The sequence below is a fragment of the Choloepus didactylus genome, chromosome 11 (assembly GCF_015220235.1).
Source record: "Choloepus didactylus isolate mChoDid1 chromosome 11, mChoDid1.pri, whole genome shotgun sequence".
NCBI lineage: Eukaryota > Metazoa > Chordata > Mammalia > Pilosa > Megalonychidae > Choloepus > Choloepus didactylus.
In genome coordinates this window covers 42207922-42231785 of record NC_051317.1, presented here as the reverse complement: position 1 = coordinate 42231785, position 23864 = coordinate 42207922, and the positions used below count along the sequence as shown (strand labels likewise).

At 41.0% G+C, this 23864-nt stretch overlaps 1 protein-coding gene across 1 annotated transcript in view; it reads left to right on the top strand.

Annotated features, from left to right (window-relative positions):
- MYO10 (myosin X) overlaps positions 1-23864 on the top strand; it is a 238625-nt gene that overhangs the window by 176015 nt on the left and 38746 nt on the right. Inside the window, exons 20-21 of the mRNA XM_037798873.1 lie at positions 21412-21536; positions 21633-21747. Coding sequence (XP_037654801.1) covers positions 21412-21536; positions 21633-21747 — 240 coding nt within the window. The remainder of the gene's footprint in view (positions 1-21411; positions 21537-21632; positions 21748-23864) is intronic.

Sequence of the window (23864 nt, the reverse complement as noted above, 5' to 3'; positions counted from 1 at the left end):
TACAAATTTGGCGCAGGGAATGCTCATCTATAGGTATAAGTGAATATTAACATATTGAGGGTTTGGGTGTAAGAATGTAGGAAAGAATGAAGAACTGAACAGAGCTAAGTCATCTCTGTTCCCATTCATACATCACTGACTGGCCTCAGCTTGTTGGCCATGATGCCAAGACTTTGATGGGAAATCCAGACACTGCCCCAGGAGGATTTTTCAGTGTTCACCCATGTGTCATAGTGTTTCTAAACCATGTTCACCACTGTGGCCTGGTCCCATGGTTCTGTCATCTAAGGTATAGGACTGAAACTCTTAATTCCACATTCATCCCGACGAGCCTGGTGGCCCCATAGTGATCAGTTAACCTGGGCTTGTTATCCTACATATTCTGGGGCCGGTGGCATGAAGCTTTCATAATTCTCAAGCAGCAAGTTGGGTTCTTTCCCATTTGCCCAGTGGACAAGACAGTCTGTCCTTTGGATGGTTCATAGGATGATAGAACAGGTTACTCGAAATCTCCAAACGTTTCTGGATCAAAACGGCCATGGATCAGAAGTTTTACAGGCAAAGGCTGCACTGCCTTTCACCAACCACGTGTCCTTGGGCTTGTTATTTAAACACTAGAAGGATCAGTTTTCTCATAGATGAGGTGAGGGCAGAAGTCATCCATTTAGGGTGGTTATAAGGATTAACTACGATCAAGTCTGTAAAATTCCTAATCCAGGATGTGGCACATGAGCTATTGGTGGTCATCGTAGCTAATACATGATAATCATCCACCTCCTCATCTTTATTGTTCTGGAAGGAGGCAGTATATGTTAGAAATCGATGCAGTTCTGTGGCTGTCCCAGCATAAAAAGGTGTTCCTCTCAACTTGTAATTTGAATTTAGTCAACATTTACTGAATCCAGCATCACTTCCTCAAATAGCATTTATATAGAACATGCATTTATTTGGGGATAGATATAGGGACAGATAAATTCATGGAAAATTATTATCAGAACCTTGGAAACTATTGTTTAAATTCAAAGATGGGTTGATGGTGGTGGTAGTAGTAAATGTTAAGTAAATTGGATCCCTAAAGGAAGTGGACTGGGTGAGGAGAGAGGGTGTTTTACTGCCATATATATTATACAGTCTTCTTTTTCTTGCATCTTCCTTGGATTTAGGGTCATGTACCTTCTCTTTTTTTATTATCCCCTTTTGCCAAGTCAGTGAAATAGTCTTTAGCTTAAAACTCTTTCTTTCATACTAGTTTTAGGCACCAGTGTCTTGGATCAAAATGCCAGATTTGCAGATCAAGCCGTCATGGCTTACAGCAGAATGGACTTTTACCAAAGTGGGGGTTGGAGGCTGGGCGGGGATCCAGATTTGGACAGATTGTGTCACACAACTCAGAAGCCTGGTCTCAGGCTGGGTGTGCACACCGGGGCCCTGAGCCTTCACAGCTTGGCACCCGGCTGAGCTTAGCAGGAATAGAGTTCTGCTAAGAACCCAAGGATGGGAATAACCTGGCCTTTGAGTGTCGCTTGACCTCCTGTTTCCTAGCAACTCAGAACAGCTCAGTGGAGTATTCTGTGGTGGTTCTAATTTATACTTAACAGATATTGGCTGTGCTCTAAGGCTGGCTAATGTCCCATTATGACTAGCAGACAACCGACTTTGACACATGAATAAGCAGAGACTTAGGAAGCTGAGCTCACCAGCACCCCCTTCGCTCCCGGCCTGCGTTTTGTTTCTGGAAAGTAGAATCTTCCAAGGACTTAACAAGAAGTTACCATTTATATCAGGTAATCGTTTCCATGTAAAAATTCTTCGTTGGATTCTTTCTGATATCCCAGTACATATTCATGAACATTTATAACCGGATACATCCATCATTAAAGAATTCACTCTTTTCCTTAATTATATTTTTTAAACAAATGTAGTGCGGTCGCTTCATCTCAGCAACTTCCTGTATGTATGGGATAAGTCAAATGGGTGATTTCTCAAACCCGTTCTAGCTCCAAATTAGCATGAATCTGATGAAATAGAGTTCTTTCTAATATTTGACCTCTGTTTGATGACTGGGTTTGGGGGTTAAATTTTTCTGAGTTGCTATTTTTATATTTTATGATAGTTAAGACTTTTCGGATCTATTTTGGTAGTTATTTTTTTTAATCTCTGATAACCGTTGTTTTCCTCCGTGTCCTAACTTAAAAATGTTTTAAACAACAAAGTGTGGTGGATGATCTCTGTCTTCCAGAGGATAGAATGTTTTTGTCTCTGAACTTCGAATGCCTTAAAGCAAAGAAACAATACAAGTATACTCTCCTATTAATGTAGCATATAAAAATATTAGTTGTGGCTAAGCATTAACGAATCCCAGCCTGATGGATTTTCCAGGCTTTGGGCTTTAAAGAATTTCTTCTCCCTTTCTTTCTGACTGCTGGGTCCATGCACCTCTCATTTCATTCCTTGTCCCCTGCTTTGCCTTTCTGTAAGTTCAGCATCCTCATTGTATTGACGTAACTGTGGTGATTGTGTAAGTGAGCCAGTAAGTTCCAGTGCTATTTTAGCATCTTAATGACTGATTTGGGTTCACTTGCCAACATTTACAAAAAGAGGCAGCTGCCCTCCTAATTTGTATTTCTCACCATGATTTTTCAGAGCAAATCGGAATAAAGGAGACTACAGTCTGTTCAATATGGTGGACAGAGAAGTAGAAATAAAGCAATGATGAATTGAGCGAGGTGGAGGTTTAGTGTAGCAAGATATAAAGACTTAATTAGGTTCATTAGATAAAACAGCGACAGATTATATGCCCAAGGAGAAGGCTACTCTTTGGGGATTTCCAGATGGGATTTATGCTAAGGGTTAGACCCTCTGTCTTTACCAGGGTTTTTTATGTGATTTAGAAAAAATCGTCAGTGTGTGTCTCTTTCTCTGTGTTTCTGAGATTCTCTTTTGATGTTTTAATTGACTCTCAGGATTGATTTGTCTATATCTTGAATTAGTAAACCCTTTATTTTAAATTTACTTGAACTTTTCAAAATTTTAAATGCAACCCTCTAACCCTGTCATCCTTCCATAATTTTTCACCCTCTTACTCTGATCAGATTGGCTCCTTTTCATTGCACAAACTTCCCAGTCCCTTAGTTTGTTTTGGTCTCCCCATGAACCAACCATCTTTGGAATTTTGTTGCCTCATTTGGATTCATTGGTGAGCCTCAATTTTTTTTTTTTATTTCATTGGAGCATAGCATACATATAAAAAAGTACCCAAATCATAAGTATTGCAAATCATAAGCTTTGAATGATCACGGAGGGAACACACACATACAAGGAGGAGAAATGTGAGCCATTTAATCATGAACTTGGTGGCCTCTGTAAATTTCTTTGCCTCACTGATCTCTGCTCTACCCAGAAGGCCAGTCTTGTCTTGGATAATGCCCACATTCTGCTTTCCATCTCAGATTCCACAGTATTGCTGGAGAATATCCAAAAATGTGCTTTGATCAGTCCTGCTTCACATTGCTCTAGGTTTAGAGGAACCCTCTCTTCTCTTCTCTTTACACACTCTCCCTCAACACCTTTCCACACTCCTAAACCTGATCTCAGCCTTCCCACACCAGCCCGTGACCTCACCTTGCAATTTACCAGAAGGACCGAGAACATCCATCTCAGCCTCCCTCCTCCGCAGCCTCCCGTTTCTGTCTTCCTCCTGTTCTTTGGTCCCCACTGCATCTTGTCTGCAGAGACCCAAAAACTTCCCCATCCCAGGCTGCCTGAGCATTTGACTGCTTTCAGAAAAGGCCATAGCCTAGTGATTCTCACTCCAGCCAGGGAACCTGAGGCCATGTGTTCTGACTTTGATTCTGATTTCTCTGACCGGGATTTTACCCTACCACTGCTAGTTGATGTCCAGCTGGCTTTGGGATAATGCACGAGCTCACATCTGCAACTGCTGACCTCTGCTCTGTACTGATTTGCCCTCAGGATACTTTCAGGGCTCAGTGTTGACTGTAGAGTCTTAGGCTATACACCAACTTTACAGTATCTCCATGGATAGTGATCTCTTTTTTGGAGCACTTGTAGGTTTACAGAAAGTACAGAGTTCCCATATACCAGGGATATTGATCTTACTGGGATCTAAGCCCCTTCCCCACTTCCCAGGAGTTATTACTCCCTTCCTCCCTGAGACTTCTTTTATCTAAATTTTAAGGCTTGTCACACATACTTACTATCTCTAAATCTCCCTCTGGGCAGATTCCAACTCCTCGATGTTGAGACACAGAATAACTCAGCCAACAATGACCCACACAATTAATACATGTAATTATCACATTGAATACAGAGCATTTGTTTAGAGGCTCCACAATGTCAGGGCTTTGTAGTAAGGCCCCGGCAGCGCTCTTGGCCGTTCCTTCAAGGTTGCAAAGTGGCTGCCAAGGCTGCAGCCATCACCTCTTCATGAAACATCCTCATTTGATATTTTTGAGTACCCACTGTATCATAGGATAAGCGGGAAAAAAAAGGTCCTTGTCCACAGACATTCATTCCTGAGGGGAACTGGGAGCGGGAGCGGGCTGGGCAAAAAGGACTTTCCTTCCTAATAAAAAGAGAGCGGCCCCTTTGCCTCTCATGTTGTTGGCTTCTCTGCCTGGTTCTAGGACCAGAGCTGGGTCCTGTGGCTGAGCTGCATTCTTGGAAAACTAGAAAAGTGGCTCTCTAGCAAAAGTGAAGGAATGGGTTTTCAGGGCTGCCTTGGACTTACCTGATTTATCCTGGGGCTCCTGCCCTCGATAGAGTTGGAGCTGCATTAACAAGGAATGGTTGGTGGGCCCTGCTGGAGATAAACACTTTAGATGTTAGGTGAGGAGTGGAGGGAATGAAAATGGAAAAATGTTTGGATTTTATCATAGGTACAGTTTGGAGAACTTTTTTTGTTTTAATTGATTTAGTTATTTTTATTAGAGAAGTTGTAGGTATGCAGAAAATAAAGAGTTTTCCCATACACCCTCCCCCATTTTTAATATTTTGTATGAGTATAATACCTTTATTAGAATTGATGAGATTATTATAATTGTACTGTTAACTCCAGTGTAGTTCATAGTTTACATTAGGGTTCACCATGTTGTACAGTCCTATGGTTGTATTTTTTAAAAAAATGTTTATTCTAGCAACATAAATAGATTTGGAGATGTGCTATCAGATTTTCTGCAGACATTTTACTCTTGGGTCAGTTGGCAGGAAGGAGTTAAATAAATCATCCTTACCCAATTAGCATGATTTGCTCTTAAACAATAGAAAGGGAATTAAATCTGATATTTTATGCAAAATTAATAATATTGTAATACTAGTAGATTTATGTGCACATCAATCTCAAGCAAGTTCTTATAAACGGTAATCAAAATTGACATTGGCACCTTCTAAGATGGAGCTTGTCAAACTGTATGTGGTGAACGAGCAGTTCTTTTTTTATTGTGAATTCATCGCACACTGGTAATTTCAAAAAAATACTGTGAAACGATGCTAAAAAAATAGTCTCTAAGTGCTTGCTCTCACTTCCAGTGCTCGGTCCTTCTGGACCGGCACCGGTCACAGGCTAACTGGGAGTAGCGCAGTTCTGGTTTTCCTACAAGGAGGAGCACAGAAGCAGGAAACGGGTCCGGACGCAATGTGTGTCCACTTCAGTTCCTCCATGTCCATGACGGAATAATTTTCCTGCCCACTTGTCTTAATAGAATTCATGAGCGATTTTATTGAGATAATGGGAAAATCCTTGTTAAATAGTAATCTGTACCTTGCATCAGGTACCATTATTCACTCTTTCACTTTTAACCCTGGAAGGCGACCACAGGCTCTGCTGGGTACAGAACAAACGCCAGCTGCGCGTCCAGCAATCTTGGGCTGCCCTTTCGCAAGTCCACCCCGCTTTCTGCCTTCCCCACCCACGTACAGGGAGTGTGCCGTGGTGAAACCCCACGCGCCCGGTCCCCGAGAGGGAGTGGGTGTGCAGGCGTGAAGCTAGAGCTGTTCACGCATTTCCTGAGAGTGCATCGTGCAGAGGGAAGCGGAGGGGAAGCCTGCGTCCGCCCAGTGCGCGGGACAGCAGAGGGAAACCCCGCGCCGGGCACCGTGCCCAGCGCGCGGCCGTCCCGAGGGGAAGCCGAGGCGGCTGCAGGTGCAAGGAGGGTTGTTCAAGGCAGGAAACCGGAAAGGGGCCAAGAATGGAAGAAAGAGACTATCCAGGAGGGCGGGGCTGTATTCTTGTAATTCAAAGAAACATGGGACCAAATGTTAAAAACGTGGCGATTTTCAGGCCCTTTGTGGGGTTTGGAAACAGGTTTGTGACACAGGCACAATGGGGCTAAGATTCAATTGAGTCAGTGTCCCCTGGACACGGTTAAAGAAAAAGCGCCTGTGCAGAATGTAGGACAGCTTTCCAAGCATTTACTCAGCAATTTGGGGGGAAATGAAGGATCTGTGTGTGTGTGTGTGTGTGTGTGTGTGTGTGCGTGTGCGTGTGCATGCACCCTTTTCAGTCTTTTCAGTCTAGTTTTTACACATTTCCAGAATGGCCCTCTTTTCATGGTTGCTTTAGGAGCCAGAGATGCTGTGTTCCAAGGGTGTGTTTAAAAAAAGTTATAGTGTCCTAGAAAACTTTGGGGATGTCTTTGGAAACTCATTTAATATGAATTTATTAGGAAAAATAAAATTGAAAGATATTTTGTTTGAGAATCACTGTCTGTAAAGATAATTCATACATTGAAGTTAATGGAAATTTTTCATGTGTCATTTATTCACTCATTATCCTCATAAGTATCTATTAATGGGATATTTCTATTTCTATAATGAGATATCTTCTATTTTACACTCTTTGAGTATTATTTTTTTATCTTTGAATAAATGCTTTTGGTGAGAAGTGATGTGCTTTCTTTTAGTCTCTAAATATATATAAGCCTTGTATTAAAATAGTCTGACAGTTCATTTATATAAAACAGGCTCCAGGTGTCAAACAAATGCAAATAGCTTTATAATTTTAAGCTTTAGTGCTCTTTCACTAGAGAGTCCTTACAGAGCCTAATTTCTTAGGACAATACTGTCCAATAGAAATATAATGTGAGCCATGTATATAATTTAAAATTTTCTAGCAGCTACAGTTGAAAGTAGAAGAAGAAACTAGTGAAAGTAATTTTAGTAATATTTTACTTTAGGCCAGTATATCCAAAATGTTATTTCAACATGCAATATATATGAAAATTATTGATATTTTACATTATTCTTTGTTTTGTACTGAGTCTTTACAATCTTGGGATAATTACATTGACACCCCATTTTAATTCGAACTCTTTGGATACAGATGTCATTAATTCTCTAACTCTCAAACCTTTTCTGTAAATGGCAAGATAATAAATACTTTAAGCTTTGCCATTCTGACAAGTGACTATAAATAATGTGTAAGGCTATGTTCCAATAAGACTTTATTTACAAAAACAGGTGATGAAAGATGCTCAACATCATGACCCACTAGTGAAATGCAAATCTAAACTGCATGAGACACTATTTCACACCCACTAGAGTGGCTATTATTTAAAAAACAAAAAGTGCTGGCAAGGATGTGGAAAAACAAGAATGCTTGTACACATTGGTGCGAGGTAAATTGGTGCAGCCACTGTGGAAAACAGTTTGGCGGTTCCTCAGAAAGTGAAGTGTTGAATTACCATATGACCTGGCAATCCCATGTCTAGGTATATACCCAAGAGAATTGAAAGCAGGGATTCAAACAGACATTTGCAGCATTATTCACAATAGCCAAAAGATGGAAGTGCCCTAAGTGTCCATCAAAAGTTGAATGAATCAGCAACATGTGATAATACATATGATGCAATATTATTCAGCCCTTAGAAAAGAATGAAGTTCTGATACACGCCGTGAAGATATCAAGTTGAGTGAAATAAGCCCAACACTAAAGGACAAATATTGTGTGATTTTACTGATATGAAATAACCAGAATATGCAAATTCATAGAGAGAGAAAGTAGATTACAGGTTTCCAGGGCAGGGTGATAGGGGTTGGGGGGTTAATGCATAATGGGTGCAGAGTTTCTGTAGAGGGTGATGGAGAAGTTTTGGTAATGGTTGGTGGTGATTGTGGCCCAACGTTGCAAATGTAATTAATACCACTGAACTGTGTACTTGAAAGTGGTTGTAACGGGAAATTTTTATGTTGTATATATATTACCACAGTAAAAAATTTTAAAAACAAACCCAGAAAACAGGTGGTGGGTCAGATTTGTGGTTTTGCATCCCCTGCCCTAATTTAAACTGTTTTATTTCATTTGGGTTTCAGTCCTAAGAAGCTGATTTCTCTTTTGGCTTAAAATCTGCTCCCAAGATAGCTATTGTGATGAATGTCATTCAGGAATGATCAGGGAAAATGTACTAGGAAATCAACTCCATTGTTAAATAATGAATACTTCTGCACTGCAGGAACACCCCTCCCGAACCTGCGGAGCTAGTGGTTCCAAGTGCTGGCATTAGCTCTTTCACTTCCTGGGTTTGAATCCTGGCTCTGTTGCTCATTAGCTTTGTGACCCTCTATGAGTAAATTAACCTCTGTGTGCCTCGGGTTATGCATCTCTAAAACGGGGGTGATAATAGTACTTATCAGAGACTTGTTAAAACCGAATGTTATACTTCTAAAGTTAGATAGTCCTTGGTCCACATTAGCCTTTGTAGATATTGCTAGAGTACTGCTAGTACTACTAACACTGCTAGTACTATTAGTGAAAGCACAGCCATGATGACCACCATCACAGAGACTTAACGCACACCAGTGGCTACACCAGAACAGAAGCACTTCAACTCTGTCAAGTCCTTGGCCACTCCCGTGGCGACCATTTGGACTTCGAATGTTGATTGGTAGAGGAGCCACCGCAGTCTAGGGACCTTTGGCAGAATTGGCATGGATTCTAACCTTAGAAGAGCTGGTTCCTATTGATCCTCTGTTCCGGTGATAGCTATGTGAGGTGACTCAGGTACTTACATTTTGGGGGTCTGTATCATGAAAAGACTAATAGCTGCCTTGCCCACCTCAAGGTTGGGAGAAATGAGCAAATGGTATCTTGCATGCAAAGTACTTTGGAAGGTGTAAAATGCTACACAAATGTTAGCTAATAGCATTTTCTGAATGGTTGCCTTTCTTTGCCTTGTAACACACTGTTAACTTTATCATTTTGGGTAGCATTACTTAATCTCTCTCCAAGGCTCCTTTTCCTCATCTTTAAATTGAGATTAACAACAGCACCTGCCTCATACAGTGGTTGTAAGGATTAAATGAGATAATAAAGGTAAAGGGCTTAGTCCAAACCTAGAAATACCGTCCCTGTTCAGTAGGGAGCCATTATTTTTAATACTAAATTTTCAGTTAAATAGAGCATTTTATCATACCCCATCCCTTCAGATTTCTAGCTATCATTTGTACTAGAAATATCATTAAATGGCCTTGTTAGATGGTGTGTCAGTGAAGGTAATACAAGCTGCTGTAAGAGATAAACTCCCACATTTCTGTGGATTTGCACACTAGAAATTTATTTCCCACTCACATCAAGTCCACTCGGCCTGGGCTGGGGTGTGGAGCAGTGGAGGCTCGGCCATCTTCAAAACAGATTCCAAGGTGGCCCTGCGTGTAGACAGACTTGGTAAGAGTGGGACAATTGCCCGTGGGAGGTGTTCTTTTGGACCAGGCAGAGGAGAGACACCTGTTACTTCCTCCTGGCTCCAGTACTCCAGAGCTCAGGCACATGTTTGCACCTGACTCGAGCAAGGCTGGGAATATGCCGGGGCTCTCTGCCCAGGTGGGCAGTCTAATGAGTCACCAGCTAGTCACAGGGCAAACGAACAGTTTAAATTCAGACAGTTGCTAGACCGTAACTAACCAAGGTCGTTTCTACAAACACACACCCATGACATTTATAAATGAGATTTATACACATTTATAAATTATATCTTCCAGGCCAAGGACCTCAACTTCTTCTGTCTCTTCTTCAGCATATGTTTGGAAACACAAGAGAAAAATTGGCAGAATTAAATAGAATCTTCTTGTTGTCAGTAATTAATCTCTGCCTGGCTGATTAATATGTTGACCTAATATTGATTCACAAACACTGACGCCTTATCAAGCGGGAGCTGAGGGAGTCCAGCGATGGAATCTTCTGTAGAACAACAGCCTGTCCCACAGCTGAGGCATTTCATCAGGAAGAGAGGTGGGGTGGAGACAGAGGGGGTTAGGAAACTTCCCATCCAAGTGAGTGACCGTCTTCCAGTCGGTTCTTTGTGCTTCTAACTAGTGGCCGGGGCAAGAGTGGGCGTGTATTCGCCTTGAAACACAGTATTGTTTGTGGGGCAGGGAACTCTCAGGTCAGGGACTGTGCATTTCCCCTTTTCTGTTTTCTTTTCATTCACTGAAAGTTGGATGAGAGAATAACAAAAACCATCCACAGGGGTCTGATTAAATACATTCTGAGCGTGATTTAACATGCAGCTGTGAAAAAGAACATGAGCAATCTATGGGTGCTAACAGGGAATCCCTGCTAAGATTCTTTTAGGTGAAAAGGGCGAAACGGAGAGTGTGTTTTCATTTTCATTTTTAAAACCAAAATGTTTGCCTGTATGCATATGTGAGCATGCACACACATGTATACTATGTGTGCACAGAATGTGTTTGGAAGGACACATAAGAAACTGCCAAGAGAGCTGGGAGGGTTCACTGTATAGATTTGAGTCACTGAAATAATGCTGATTTTTAAAAATTCTTTCTTGCATTATTGTTTCAGTTAAGAAAATAGTTGGGGAAAAGAGACAGCTTGGCTTTTATCTCCCAGTTTCTTTTGCACCTGTCCTCATGAAGCTATACTTGCACGTTACTTCATTACGTTCTGCAGCTGAGACATTTTCCATGGAAACATTTTCCAGTTATGTCATAAAAGTAATTGAAAAAATAATTGGACACTGGGCTGTGTTTTTGGCACATTCTGTAGAAACAGATTTTGAGGGCTGGCATCTTCTGAGGCACTGTTGAAGCCACATCAGGTCCCTGTGTTTTAGAACTCTTATATTTTTAATTAAAAGGTGGCTGAGGTTAAAGACTTACATCTAAGTGGTGAAAATGTTTTCATGAAAATCAGTCAAATCTGCTTGGATGGAAATTAATTCCATTTGTTTTCTTGCAAAATTAGCAATCTCAAAGCCTATGGCAGAGGGTCGCTTTTATGAATAATACTAAAAGGGGCTGGCAGAATTCATGTTTTGGATGCTTAAATATTTGGTTTGAAGTAATGTTCAACATGTATATATTTTTTTGTCTATAAATGGCTATGGTTCTTATTGATTTATCGACAAAACCTTTACCTCACTGGGGATTATTACTTCCATTTTAGACAGTGGGAACTATTCTGTATTTCATTGTGATAAATTGAGAAAACTGTCCTCCCAAGATTATGTATGTCAAATAAAATTGTTGGTGCCGCAGCAAGGACAAATAATCAGGAAAAATTTTCACTTGTCCATCTGCCTGGTTAGTTTTATAAAACATGAGTTGATGAGATTAAGTTCAGCACATGAAAATGTTTTGTGAAGCTGACTTGGTAGTGTTATCTGCATCAACTTAGTACTGACATATTTTTAAAGAAATTGTTATTATTAAGAGACTTATTTTTAGAACATTTTTTGATTTACAAAATATTTGATCGGATAGTACATAGAGTTCTCACCCCCATTTTCCCCTATTATTAATAGCTTACTTAGTATGGTATGATTGTCCAAATTAATGAACGAAAATGATGCATTATTATTTCTAAGGATATAGTTTATTCAGATTTCCTTAGTTTTTACCTAATGTCCTCTTCCATTCCAGGATACCACAGTACATTTAGTTCCAGGATACCATATTACATCCTCTGGCTCCTCTTGGCTGTGACAGTTTATCAGACTTTCCTTGGTTTTGATGACCTGAGAGTTTCGAGGAGTACTTGTCAGCTGTTGTAGGATGCCCCTCTATGGAAATTGTGTGATGTTTTTCTCCTGATTAGACTGGGATTATTTATGAGTTTGGAGGAGGAAGGTCACAGAAGTAAAATGAAGTTCTCTTCATATCAAGGGTACATTCTATCAGCATGACTTGGCATTGATGTTGAGTTTGATCACCTGGCTGAGGTGATGGTTAGCAGGTTTCTCCTGTGAAGTCCCTCGTCTCCTCTTTCATAGCGTGCTCTCTGGAAGGAAGTCACTATGTGTAGCCCACACTCAACAAGTGGGGTGTTGCTCCCCTCTAAGGTGGAGTAAGTACATATTTATTTGCAATTCTTCCATATGGGACAGTTGTCCCATACAGTTATAATATTTATTTATTCAGTCACCTGTTTATATCAATATGGACTCATAGATATTTATCTTATTCTTTTGGATTTTAGCCATTCTAATAGATGCATTTTGGTATTGTTTTAATTTGCAATTCCTTAATGACAAATTATGTTGGAAATCATTCCATATGCCACTTGATATCTGTTTATTCATTGGTGAGGTGCCTGTTCAGATCTTTCACCCATTTTTTAGTTGGGTTCTCTGCTTTCTTCTTGTTGACTGTAAGAGTTCTTTATATAAGTTGGTTATAAGTCCCTTATCAGATACGTGTTCTGCAAATATTTTCTCCCAGTCTGTGCTTTACTTTTTGTTCTCTTAGCATTGTCTCTCTCAGAGCTGAATTTAATTTTAATTAAGTCCAATTTACCAATTTTTTATTTCATGGATGGTGCTTTGATGTTGTATCTAAAATCTTGCCACCAAACACAAGGTCACCTAGATTTTTTTCTCCTATGTTATCTGTAGAAGTTTTATCATGTTGTATTTTATATTTAGGTCTGTGATGCATTTGGAGTTAATCTGGAGGAAAGTTAGTGAGGTCTGGGTCTAGATTCTGGTGTGTGTGTTTATTTGCATGTGGACATCCAGTTGTTCCCACGCTGTTTGTTGAAAAGCTGTCCTTTCTGCATTGACTTGTCTTTGCTCCTTTGTCAAAAATCAGTTGGTGACATTTGTGTGGTTTGGCTTCCTTTTTTAAACAAGGAAAAAAAAAACACACCACATTTTCATTTCTTGAAGATCCGCAATAGAGGCAAAAACTGTTTAATGTTATTAAGCAGATAGTTTAGAGACAGTTGTAAGCAGAACCACAGTTTTATTAGTATAGTACAAAATGTGTGTGTATTTGACGTGTTAGGTCTGATGCCAGGCAGTTTAGGGAATCATAAAATTCCACTTCTCCCCATAATCTAATAGGTGGTTCACAGGGATATAGCTAACGGATATGCAGAACTGTGTGATGAAAGGAAGAAGCCTAGTGAGGGCCCCTCACCAGGCAAGTACATGTGCCCCAGGACTCCAGGGAAGGGGAAAGAACACCGATGGCCCCAGGTGGTGCATTAGGAATGATTTTCTGGAGGAGAGAGCATTGGAGAGACACCTAGAAGAGGCTAGCTTCACCCCAGCTTAAGACAGGAAATGAGGGTTTTCATCACGGGCAACCAGAGTTACCTATAATTTGACTAAAATGTAGGGTTTGTGTAGGTGCATGTTGACTGGAAATGTGGAACGGAGCCAGATTGTGGGGCCTGGAATGTGAAATTGAAGGCTTTGCCTGAATTTGGCCTATGCCGGAAGTTCATGAAGAGGCCTGTGATGGAACCAAAGCTAGGCCTTTGGAAGATTTAATGAAAGGAAAGTTTTCTTTTCGTATTAAGTGGTTGAAGTTTGTGTGGACCTGAGGTAACTGTGACCGCTCCCAGCTTTGGTGTAGTTTGGGTTTCCCTTGCTTTGGGCGATGTCCGTCCTGGGTCTCGGGAGGGCGTGGTTTGAAGGCCGCCCTTGGGGAGTGGGGCATTTCCACGCACCATAATCTGACCCCAGGACTGTCCCATAGCTCCTCTCTTGCAAGTCGTGTACCCGAGTCGCTTCCTGTTCCTGCCTGAGGGGTCGCCTGTCTCTAGGGGAAGTTAATTTCTGCCTCTTTTCTCAAAATGCGAAAATTAGCACATGGCAACGACCGTGTAAAATGTTTAACAGCCCCAGAGTGAAATAACTGATGAAAGTACAAAGAACCTCTGTGGCTGGTTTAATTGGTCCTTGTTTACAGCCTGTTCAAGGTCAGGAAAATGATATTGCTGCTGTAGTGACCATGTTTTGAAAACGGTTCAAAGAATGATAAACTGCTTATCTGATAATATGTGTTAACAACCCTGAAGAGTTTGATGTAGCAAAGAGAGAACCGCGGTGCCTTGCAGAGTCCTCACCATTAAATAGTAAGAGGCAGGGACGGCAGTCTATGACCTCATGCAACCAGAAATGATATCTTATTAGTGTAACATAGTTGACCCTTAGTAAGCTCTTATGGGATCTTTAATGTCAGGTTGAAAAGGGTTGACAAAAGGTAAGGCTGGTTTGTGTTTAAGTTGAATAGGGTAGAGGTATATCCTGTAGGCTAATGCAAACCCAAATATACCTAAAACATTCCATCTTCTCTGGAAGGCTATGTGCAGGATGCCTTCCCGAGCCCCAGTATGTACCTAGCAAAATGAAGACTCGTGTCATGGTTCTTTTGTCTAAATAATCAGTTTCTTTTATATAGTTGAGGACACCAGGCGCTAATCCTCCATAATAGGGACTGTGTAATGAGTCCTTGAGTTGAAGATCTATATGTGTCTAAATAAAGTTGAAAGTATCTCACATAGAGATAGGTAAGAATTTCTTTAAAGAATATATGAGGAAAAGTAATTCTGTGATTAATTTTAGAACATGACACCACTTACTCTGGGAAACAATCTGCCAGTATGGTTTGTTTTGTTTTGTTTTGCTTTTTAAGTTTTAAAAGATACAGAGAGGAGATGTATGTGAGTGTGTGTGTGTGTGTGTGTGTGTGTTTTCACAACTGCTGCTCTGCGCAACTAGGCCCTGCTGAAATCGTGTTCAGCTCCTGGGGTTGGCTTTCCCGAAGCCACTCCTCTCTGTCCTGAGGATCTTCTGGAACGCCAGGCCATGGGCCTGCTGCCATGTTGCACCCCAAGCAGATTGGAGCCCAAGAGAGCCCACGTTTGTCAAGTAAGAGCAGGGATAGCTCCCCAGATCCCATACAGCAATCTGTAAGGTTGCTCGGCCTGTGGAAAGTGTTTAATAATATTTTTGATTGATTAAAATAGTAAGTGATGTTTTCTTTTTGTAGCTTTCCAGACGTTGTTATCATATTGAGTGATTAATTTTTAGACTTTGACGTTATCTCCATAAAAGGGAGGAAAGCACCCGTTCCCGACTTACAACCTGTGTTTCAAAGCACTGGACAAGGTGTCAAAGTTGCATTGGTTTTTGTTATTAAAGCAAAATTGGACATTATTAAATGTGTTGTCTCTTGTGGGCAACTTCCATGGGATTGCAGTCTTTGAGGTGTGGACAGAGTTCAACATTTCCCAGTGACCCGGGTCCTCTGCCCACTGTGTGTGTTGTATCTGCTCGGAGGCAGGTCCTTGGCCCAATACCCAAGAGAGAGAGAAGACATGCAAGTAGAGTTTCATCTGTGTTGATGAAAGTATTCAGAGTTGGATTTGCCCAGACTTTGCTATTTGATTTTCTAAAAGGTTTCCTTTGATAACTAGCTATTCTGTTAACTAGTGAACTAATTCTTTATCTACATTGCCATGACCCTTAGAAATGTAATTTTCAAATCTTCTGTATATTTAGACCAAGTCAGCACTTGACAGCTTGCTCCGTATGGCCCCTCCCAGCACTCAAATATTCTTTCTAGCACCAGAATCTTCAGAGCATGGCTCTGTGTTGTCAGGTGAGGGCTACCTGGAATGTACACTGTAGACACACACTGCCTGGATTCCATCTTAATCTTTTCCCTAAACAAGTTTTCAACTCATGCCTTTGAGAATTATGTCCTGTGGAAATATGGCCCCAGTTTTATAACATGTCGTTTAAAGTACAATTTGATGTGTACAAGTTTGATTCACATATGAATTTTGGGGAATGCCAAGAAAAGCTCTTTGAGACTTAATTTCCTAATCAGTTTGTACAAGTCATTTAGCCTTCCTCACGTCCAAATTCCTTATCCATGAAATGGGATAATATTATCTGTAACCCACCCCATCGGGGTTCCAGTGCTGTATGGGTTGAAGGATTGCTATCAGCATCTCACAAACATAACACAATAGCAGGATTCCTGCAAAGTCGCCTAACCAAGGATGTGAAGTTCTGTGCAAATAATCAGCAGCAGATCTTTGAGGATAAAATCATGGAATTATTTTTCAGAATTATTGTTTTTACTATGTTACGTTTTTGTGTTTGTAATCTTAGACTTGAAAAATCTGTCCTTCTAATACTTAAAAGAATTGAAACATCTACTGACTAACATCTATGAAAAGCCATTCAAAAATTAAGGCAAAATAAAACACCTGGTTAATGATAGTGGAGAATTAAATTTACATTTGAGCTTCCTGTCAGCCAAGGCAAAGAGGAAAATATAATGCTTTTTTTACCCTTTTACTTACTGTGTTTATTTTCAGTATATTTTATCTTGCCTTAAGTCCTCATTTGGCTCAAGGGGTTATATAGGTGTCAATTTATAGCCAAATAAAGCATGTCATTTCTTCTAGAGAATCCCCCCCCCCCACTTCAACCAAATTCTAAAAGAAATGTTGATCTCATAGATCCATGTTAAGTGGATGATGTTAGCTTGAAATGAGAAGCAGTTCTGTGCCATACCTGCCCCCTTACCTGGCTTCTTGTTCCCACCCTACCCCAACCCCTCAGTGGTGACAAGTATTAGGGTATCTATTCTTATCAAGAGATGGCAAGGTGCGGACAGGGTCTCACGTTAGTGGCAGTGCTGGAATGCTCCATTATCACCTGGCATGGTTTCTTGCAGATGTAGATACTTGGTGCACATGGCTTTCAGAGAGTACAGAGAAATGCTTTCTCCCTAAAGCTGTGGCAGCTGCCCATGGCCAAACCCAAGGGGCAGCTGTGTGGCAGGCTGGCTTTCCTGTCCTGCCTCCTCCTGGGCCCATGGTCCTTGGTTTGTTTTTGTGAGATTCTCAAATGCTGAAAAGCATTAGAAGAACTCGGAGGGTCTGTGGATCATAAACTCAGCTTCACTTTATTTTCTTTAATTAAATGAGCACAGCGTGAATATCCACTTACCTTGCTGCTTCCAAGTCTGACATATGTGTTAGTGTCTTTATGCAATATTTATGAAATTATGGGAGCCTAGGTAACTTTAGGGTAGTCAGATTCATTACAACATAAATGCATTTAATTTTGCTTTTTCACTGTAAAGTACCTCCCCTTGTCTTTATGTCCCTGTTAGTCAGTGCCTCTGTTTCCCTTTATTTAGATTTTAAGCTGTAGTGTGTCAGACTTCTTCTGAATTGATTTTTGCAGAGGGTTTAGGGTGCTCTGTTATCAGTCATTTGTTTGGTGTAGGCATTCTGTAATCTTGTTTTTTAGATTATAGGGGGGAAAAACTTTTTATCATTTTTTGGGCAGGATTAAATCACCTGAAGGCATACATTGAAATTAAATCTATTTAATCTCATTTCCAAATCTCTCTCTTGCATCAGTCCCTCCTTGCCCGTTCTGAGTGCCTGTGGGTCAGCCTGGCATTTAAAGTCCTCTTGGAGCAGCTGACTCCCAGCCTCACTCTTCCCCTTCACCCTTTTCCAGGCAGGCCACCAGAATCTATTCATTCTGTGTCTGATTTGTTCTTACTCGTAAAAGAAAATGTTGTTTTTAAATATCTTGAAACATATATAATCACATGTAAATTTTTCATACTGTGTAATATGATTAATTCCCTCATTTAGTGAGGTTTCCTTTTTTCTTTTGTTTTTCTTGTCTTCTTCCCACCACCCGTAATAGTGCCCACAACTCAGTGACAAACTAGTGTGCATCCTCCCATGTGTGTCTCCATGTTCATAACTAGACATATACACACACACACATAAATAGAGCAATTGGAGGAGTCACTGATTCTTTTATAAAAATGAGATTTATGATATATACACTTTTCTGTATCTTGCTTTTCTCAAGGAAAGGCCTCAGAGTGAGCTGCTGTGTCTTAAATTTTTTTTAATGGTTCTATAATATTTCATGATGTGGCTGGTGGGAAGATATGCCCAGCCATTCCCTCTGGTGAGGTTCTTATTGTCGGTGTTGGCTGCCAACAGGGCCTCTATCTGCAGCCCAGGCCTGCCCAGTTCCTTTCTGGCTCCGAGCCTCCTGCATCTCCTTACCTTGAACAAAGGAACCAGCAAATGCTGGAGTGCAGTGTCCACCCTCAGCCCATGTCCCTCCCTGCCTCCCCTGTTCTGTCCCAGGCTAACTGAGCATCTTGCCTTTTCCTGAGCATGCCACCGTCTTCTGCCCCCTCTTTGCTTTGGTTCCTGCAGTTTTCTCTGCGAGGCTCGCCCCTTCCGCTCCAGCACTGAATCATAGTTATAAGAGCACACGGTTCAAATCTGCACACACGGTTCAAATGCGCCTCACATGCGGCGTGGTTGTCATGTGATTTAAAGAGGTGACTTGTCCTCTCCACGCCTGCCAGGGACGTAATGAGCTCCCCGGAAGTGTCAGCGTAAATTGCAAACTCTGCACGCCCATCCTTACTCACCCTTCCCTGAAGAGCCCATTTAAAGCTCACCTTCTCCTTGAAGCCTTCCCTGCTGCCGCATCCTCAGGAGTTTTCTGTCTCCTGTGTTCCAAGGAACTGAACTTTCATCTCTGAGATGGTTTATGTTAGGCTTCCTTCCATGTAAGTAGCGATGTTTGATGCACTTTCACCAGAGTTCACCCTCCTGGGAAACAAAATCCAGATCTCACATCTTTTTTTTTAAATCCTCCCTGAGCACGACTCAAAACCCTGCACACAGTAGGTGCTTAATAAATACTCAGTGGAATGAGACCGGACTCTGATGTCCATAATTGCCCTGGGTTAGGGCTTTTACTTCCAAGATCCAACCTATTTGTTGCCATCAAAACGTCACTGTTGGTTCTTTGTGGGAAGGGACACAAGTTCTGGAAAACTAGTTACCAGTTCAGGCTCAAGTGCCTCGGCACAATTTTGAAAGGCGAAAGGCCTTTGAATTGTTACTTGTCCAGTCAGCTGTGTTCATCTTTGAACATTAAATTCTTCAGAAAATGAAGTTGGAAACCGAAAAGAAAAAAAAAACACCCATCGAAATGCAGGTTTCCCCCATCCTGATTGCAAGGTGGGTTGCCCAGTGCGACAATCAGTCTAAGGATCCCCCTTCCCCCTGGTTAAATTACTGTGAAGGGGCAGAAATCCAATCTCGCCGGGAGCCTGGACGCTTGGAAGCAGCGGCTGCTCTCTCCCCTCCCCTCCCTCCCGGGCTGTATCAAATCCTGCAACCACACCACACTAATTAGCCTGAGAGTGGAAGGGGTTGCCATGGTGACTGAGCACTTTTTAAAGCACCGGAATGGTGTTCATTATTGTTCAGTGTCTTTAACTGTGGGGAAAAGGTCAGCGTGGCAGTTGTTTTCCCTATGAATTTTGGCCTGGGAGCCAAAACGAAGGTGGAATGTCCCTGAGATTGCAAGATGGTAAGTGTTCCTGAACTTTTTTGGATGGGGCAGCCTGTTTTGGTAATGTCTTTTAGGATGTATGCATAACTCTAGTAGCAAACTGAGAAACTGTGTGGAATTGTTAAAGAGAGAGTGGAAGAAAATAAGCAAAAAAGCAAAGTATGAGTCAGGAACAGTGGAAGGTTTAGAGATATTTAGAGGTGTTTATTTACTACAATTGTTGAAGTCTTTGAGCAGCAAATGATTAAATAATAAATTGGAAGGATTTTCTGGCTAAAAATAATAAAGTTGAATAATTGCTATACGTTATTCTGTGTTCATTCTGTTAGTGCTATACTAGTCTTTGTAGATTGCAAGTGGTCAGATGATATTCCCAAAGAAATATAACAAAAGTATTTGAATCAAATACTTTCAGAAAGTTTGCTTCCCCCTACCTTTGCACACCTTTTTATTTCTAATCCCAAAATTTGGAATAAAAGAAACAAAGGATCATTTTGTTTTCATACTTCTCTTACTTTCTTAGGGATATTTAAAGTAATTAAGACTAAAAATGAGATGCCACATTTCTTTGGATATGTGTCCTAATTTGTTGGGCAGAGTATTGCAGAATAAAGACAATTTGACCACAGTATTTGTAGAAGAAATTAAATGTAAGAGAAGTCAGCCCACTAGAGAGTTTGGCAACTATTCAGTTAAAAGCTGTAAGGGAGATTTGCAGAGCATTCTTGAAATTTATTTTTGCCAGTTTTGAAAGTGCACAGAATAACATAGCTTCAAACTGGATTTTGTATTAATGACTAGCTGCGTTCTTAAGGGTCAAAAATTAAGCCATGTTACGTTTTGTATACTTTCTCTTTACTTAAATCTTGGGACCCTAGTTTCGGTTACTTCCTTCACAGCTGTGTACAATAATGAAATACAAATTAAATGAAAGGGAATGTGTGGTCAGATTTAAAAAAATCACTGTCCAAATAGCTGTAACTGGTAAATGACATGCTTTTTCTGCTTTATTCTGAAAAACGATTGCCCTGTCAGCACTGCCAGTTTGTTTAGCTACTGAGCAGATGAGAGAATCCATTTCAGAAAGTTAAGCCCTGGTTTGATTTTCTCTATATTTAAGTAGATTAACATTTTAATTTGTATGTTCTTGGACTTACTTTCTTTAGTGATAATAGTGTTGAGCACTCAATAAATAGGGTGCTTGACTAGAAATTGAGCAAGTTTAAATTCTTTTTTTATTTTGTCTCTCTTCTCTATTGACTAGCATTGTGTGTGTGTGTGTGTGTGTGTGTGTGTGTGGACATGCATGTCCATATCCATCCCTCACTGCATCACTGTATTCTTTAGCTAAAACAGTGCCTTTAATTGAAAGTTTAAAAACTATGATATTTGCATGACACTTTAGATTCTTTGAGTAAACTAGATTTTAAAATGGTGTGGTACATTTTTGTACCATATTTGTGAGACAACCAGAAATGTGAACAGATTAATATGAAGGAATTACTGGTATTTTTAGAGATGTGATAATGGTTTTGTGTTTATATTTTTAAAATGATGCATGATATGATGCCTGGGACTTGCTTGAAAAAATACAGGGGGAGGGAGGAAATGGCCCATGGGTGGGGCAGGTTGGGCCTGGGTAATGTTTTTTGAAGCTGGGTGATGGGCATATAGGAGTTCTGTTTTTTATTCTTTATGTTGGTGTTTGCTCAGAATTCTCATGCATGCATTGGTGGAGGCAGCTTTTGTTAACTTTATCTTCTTACCTTCTCTTATGTTTTAGATGCCAGACCAGTTTGATCAGGCCATTGTACTGAACCAGCTGCGATACTCTGGGATGCTGGAGACGGTGAGAATTCGAAAAGCTGGGTATGCAGTCCGAAGACCCTTTCAGGATTTTTACAAAAGGCAAGAGAGGACCGAATGGCTCCTTGTTCTTTTTAAAGGGACTTGGAAAACAGGGCATCTTAGCAAAAGGTGACACTGTGCATCCTTATATTGCAGGTATAAAGTGCTGATGAGGAATTTGACTCTGCCCGAGGACGTCAGGGGCAAGTGCACGGCCCTACTGCAGCTCTATGATGCCTCCAATAGCGAGTGGCAACTAGGGAAGACGAAGGTAAAATTATGGGAAAAGAACAGCCGTCATCTCCACATGCCTAGGAAATGTTAAAACGACACTCACAGGTTTAATGTTTGATGGCACTGCTACTTGATTATTTTTTAACATGGGGAACATACTCATGTTATCATGCCCACCATAATCTTCTGTCTTCCAAACAGTTAATATTTTATTTGAAGTCCACAGATACTCTTGTTTTTGCTCAGGGACAGCTCAAAGTATCTGATCCTAAGTGTTTTTGTGCATGTGTTTGTTCAGGAGATCAACAGATGTTGGCTGATGAGTGAATCAGTGCCACAGAAGCACTGAGTGGTCTCCAGAGTCTTAAGATTGTTAGACCCCAGACCCTTCTCAGTTTGCATAATTCAAATGCTGGCTGTTAGGCCCACAGTGTGGGAACCATTATGGTGGGAGGCCAACAGACAGGTCTCGAATCCCATAGATTGCCAAAACCCAATCCAGAAGGCCGAGTAAAATTTGGTCTTTGAACTTACTGGTAGTATCTTTCTGCTCTTGAAGAATGTTTTCCTGGTTAGGGATTTAAGATATAAACATTGAATGGGGTAGAGATGGCAAGCAGAGGCATTGTATTAGCTAGCTATTGCTGCATAACAAATTACCACAAACTTAGCATCTTTAGACAACACACATTAATTCTCTCACAGTTTCCGTGGATCAGGAGTCTGGGCACGACTGAGCAGGGTCCTCTGCTCAGGGTCTGACAAAGCTGCCATCAGGACATTAGCTGGGCTGTGTCACTTTCTGGAGTTCAGGGTCCTCTTCCAAGCTCACAAGGTTATTGGCATAATTCTGTTCCTTGTGGTTGGAGGACTGAGGTCCTCATTTTCTTGCTGGCTGCCAGCCAGGAGCCACTCATAGCTGGTAGAGCTTCCTGTATTCCTTGTTACGTGGTTCTCTCACAGGTCCCTCTCAACAGGAGACCCTCTCACTCCAGTACAGAGTATTATGTCATATACCATAATCATGAGAGAGGCACCCCATCACCTTTGCCATAAACTGTTCGCTAGATTCAAGTCTCAGCTCTAACCCATACTCGGGTATAACTCATCGGGGGTCATCTTCAGGTGTGCCCACCACAGGTACCTCATCCCCTCTGCCTGGAATTTTACTCCCCACTCATTTGGCGAACTCCTCCTTCAGGTCTTGGCTTAGACATAGACGTTGAAATGAAACCGTTTTTTAACAACCCACTCTTACCTCCAAAACTGAGGTAAGCCCCTGTTTATGTGGCCCCCCAGCACCCTGTTCTTAGCCCTGTCCTAGCACTTATCATGCCGTCTTGTCATTACCTGTTGGCTTCTTCATAACTGCCCAATGGAGAATGTAGAGTTGAATTATTGCTCCTATTTCCATTCAGTGCACATAGTAGGTGCTCAATCAATATTTGTTAAGTGCTGAAAAACTTTAAGGGACGTCACAAAGATGCCTTAGGTTTAGTTGTTCAAGAAAAACTGCAAAGAAAATGACTCAAGTGGGACTCATGACAGTACAATGTAGTTTGCTCTGATGTTTTCTTTCATCAAAAAGCCATTTTATTCTCTATAAAGTGATATTCCTCCATCTCACTGCCTTATTCAGTGGATTATCATAGATGTGTGTGACTCACCCCACCAATAGCAGTCTGTTTTCTGATCACCAAAGAACCAATCCAGTTTCCCTTATAGCTTATATTATGCAAATGAGGCCCAAGAAAAGTCTGGTAGAATGGGGAGGGTACAGAGCCTAAAGACAGAGGCTTTGTCCTCAGTTTGTGTTGCTGAAAGATAAGAAATCCATGTACAACTGATAAATTAAATCGTGCAGTATAATCTCCTTGAAGATGAGAATACAGCTTCTCTAGGAAAGAGATCACCATTCACGGAAATGATCAGGAGAGTATTCAAGAAAAGGAAACCTTTAAATGAGGAGTTACGTTTTAATTGGTAAACAGTTGGAAGTAGAAGTAGGGTGGAAGCCTTTTAGTCCACAGAAATATTAGGAAGTAAATAGAAATGTTAAAGCATTTAAATTTGTGTCCTCTAAATGGCTTTGACCTTGACCGATATTTGACCCTCGTTGTACACTAGCATGTGTCAGCATTGTCATCAGAAGGT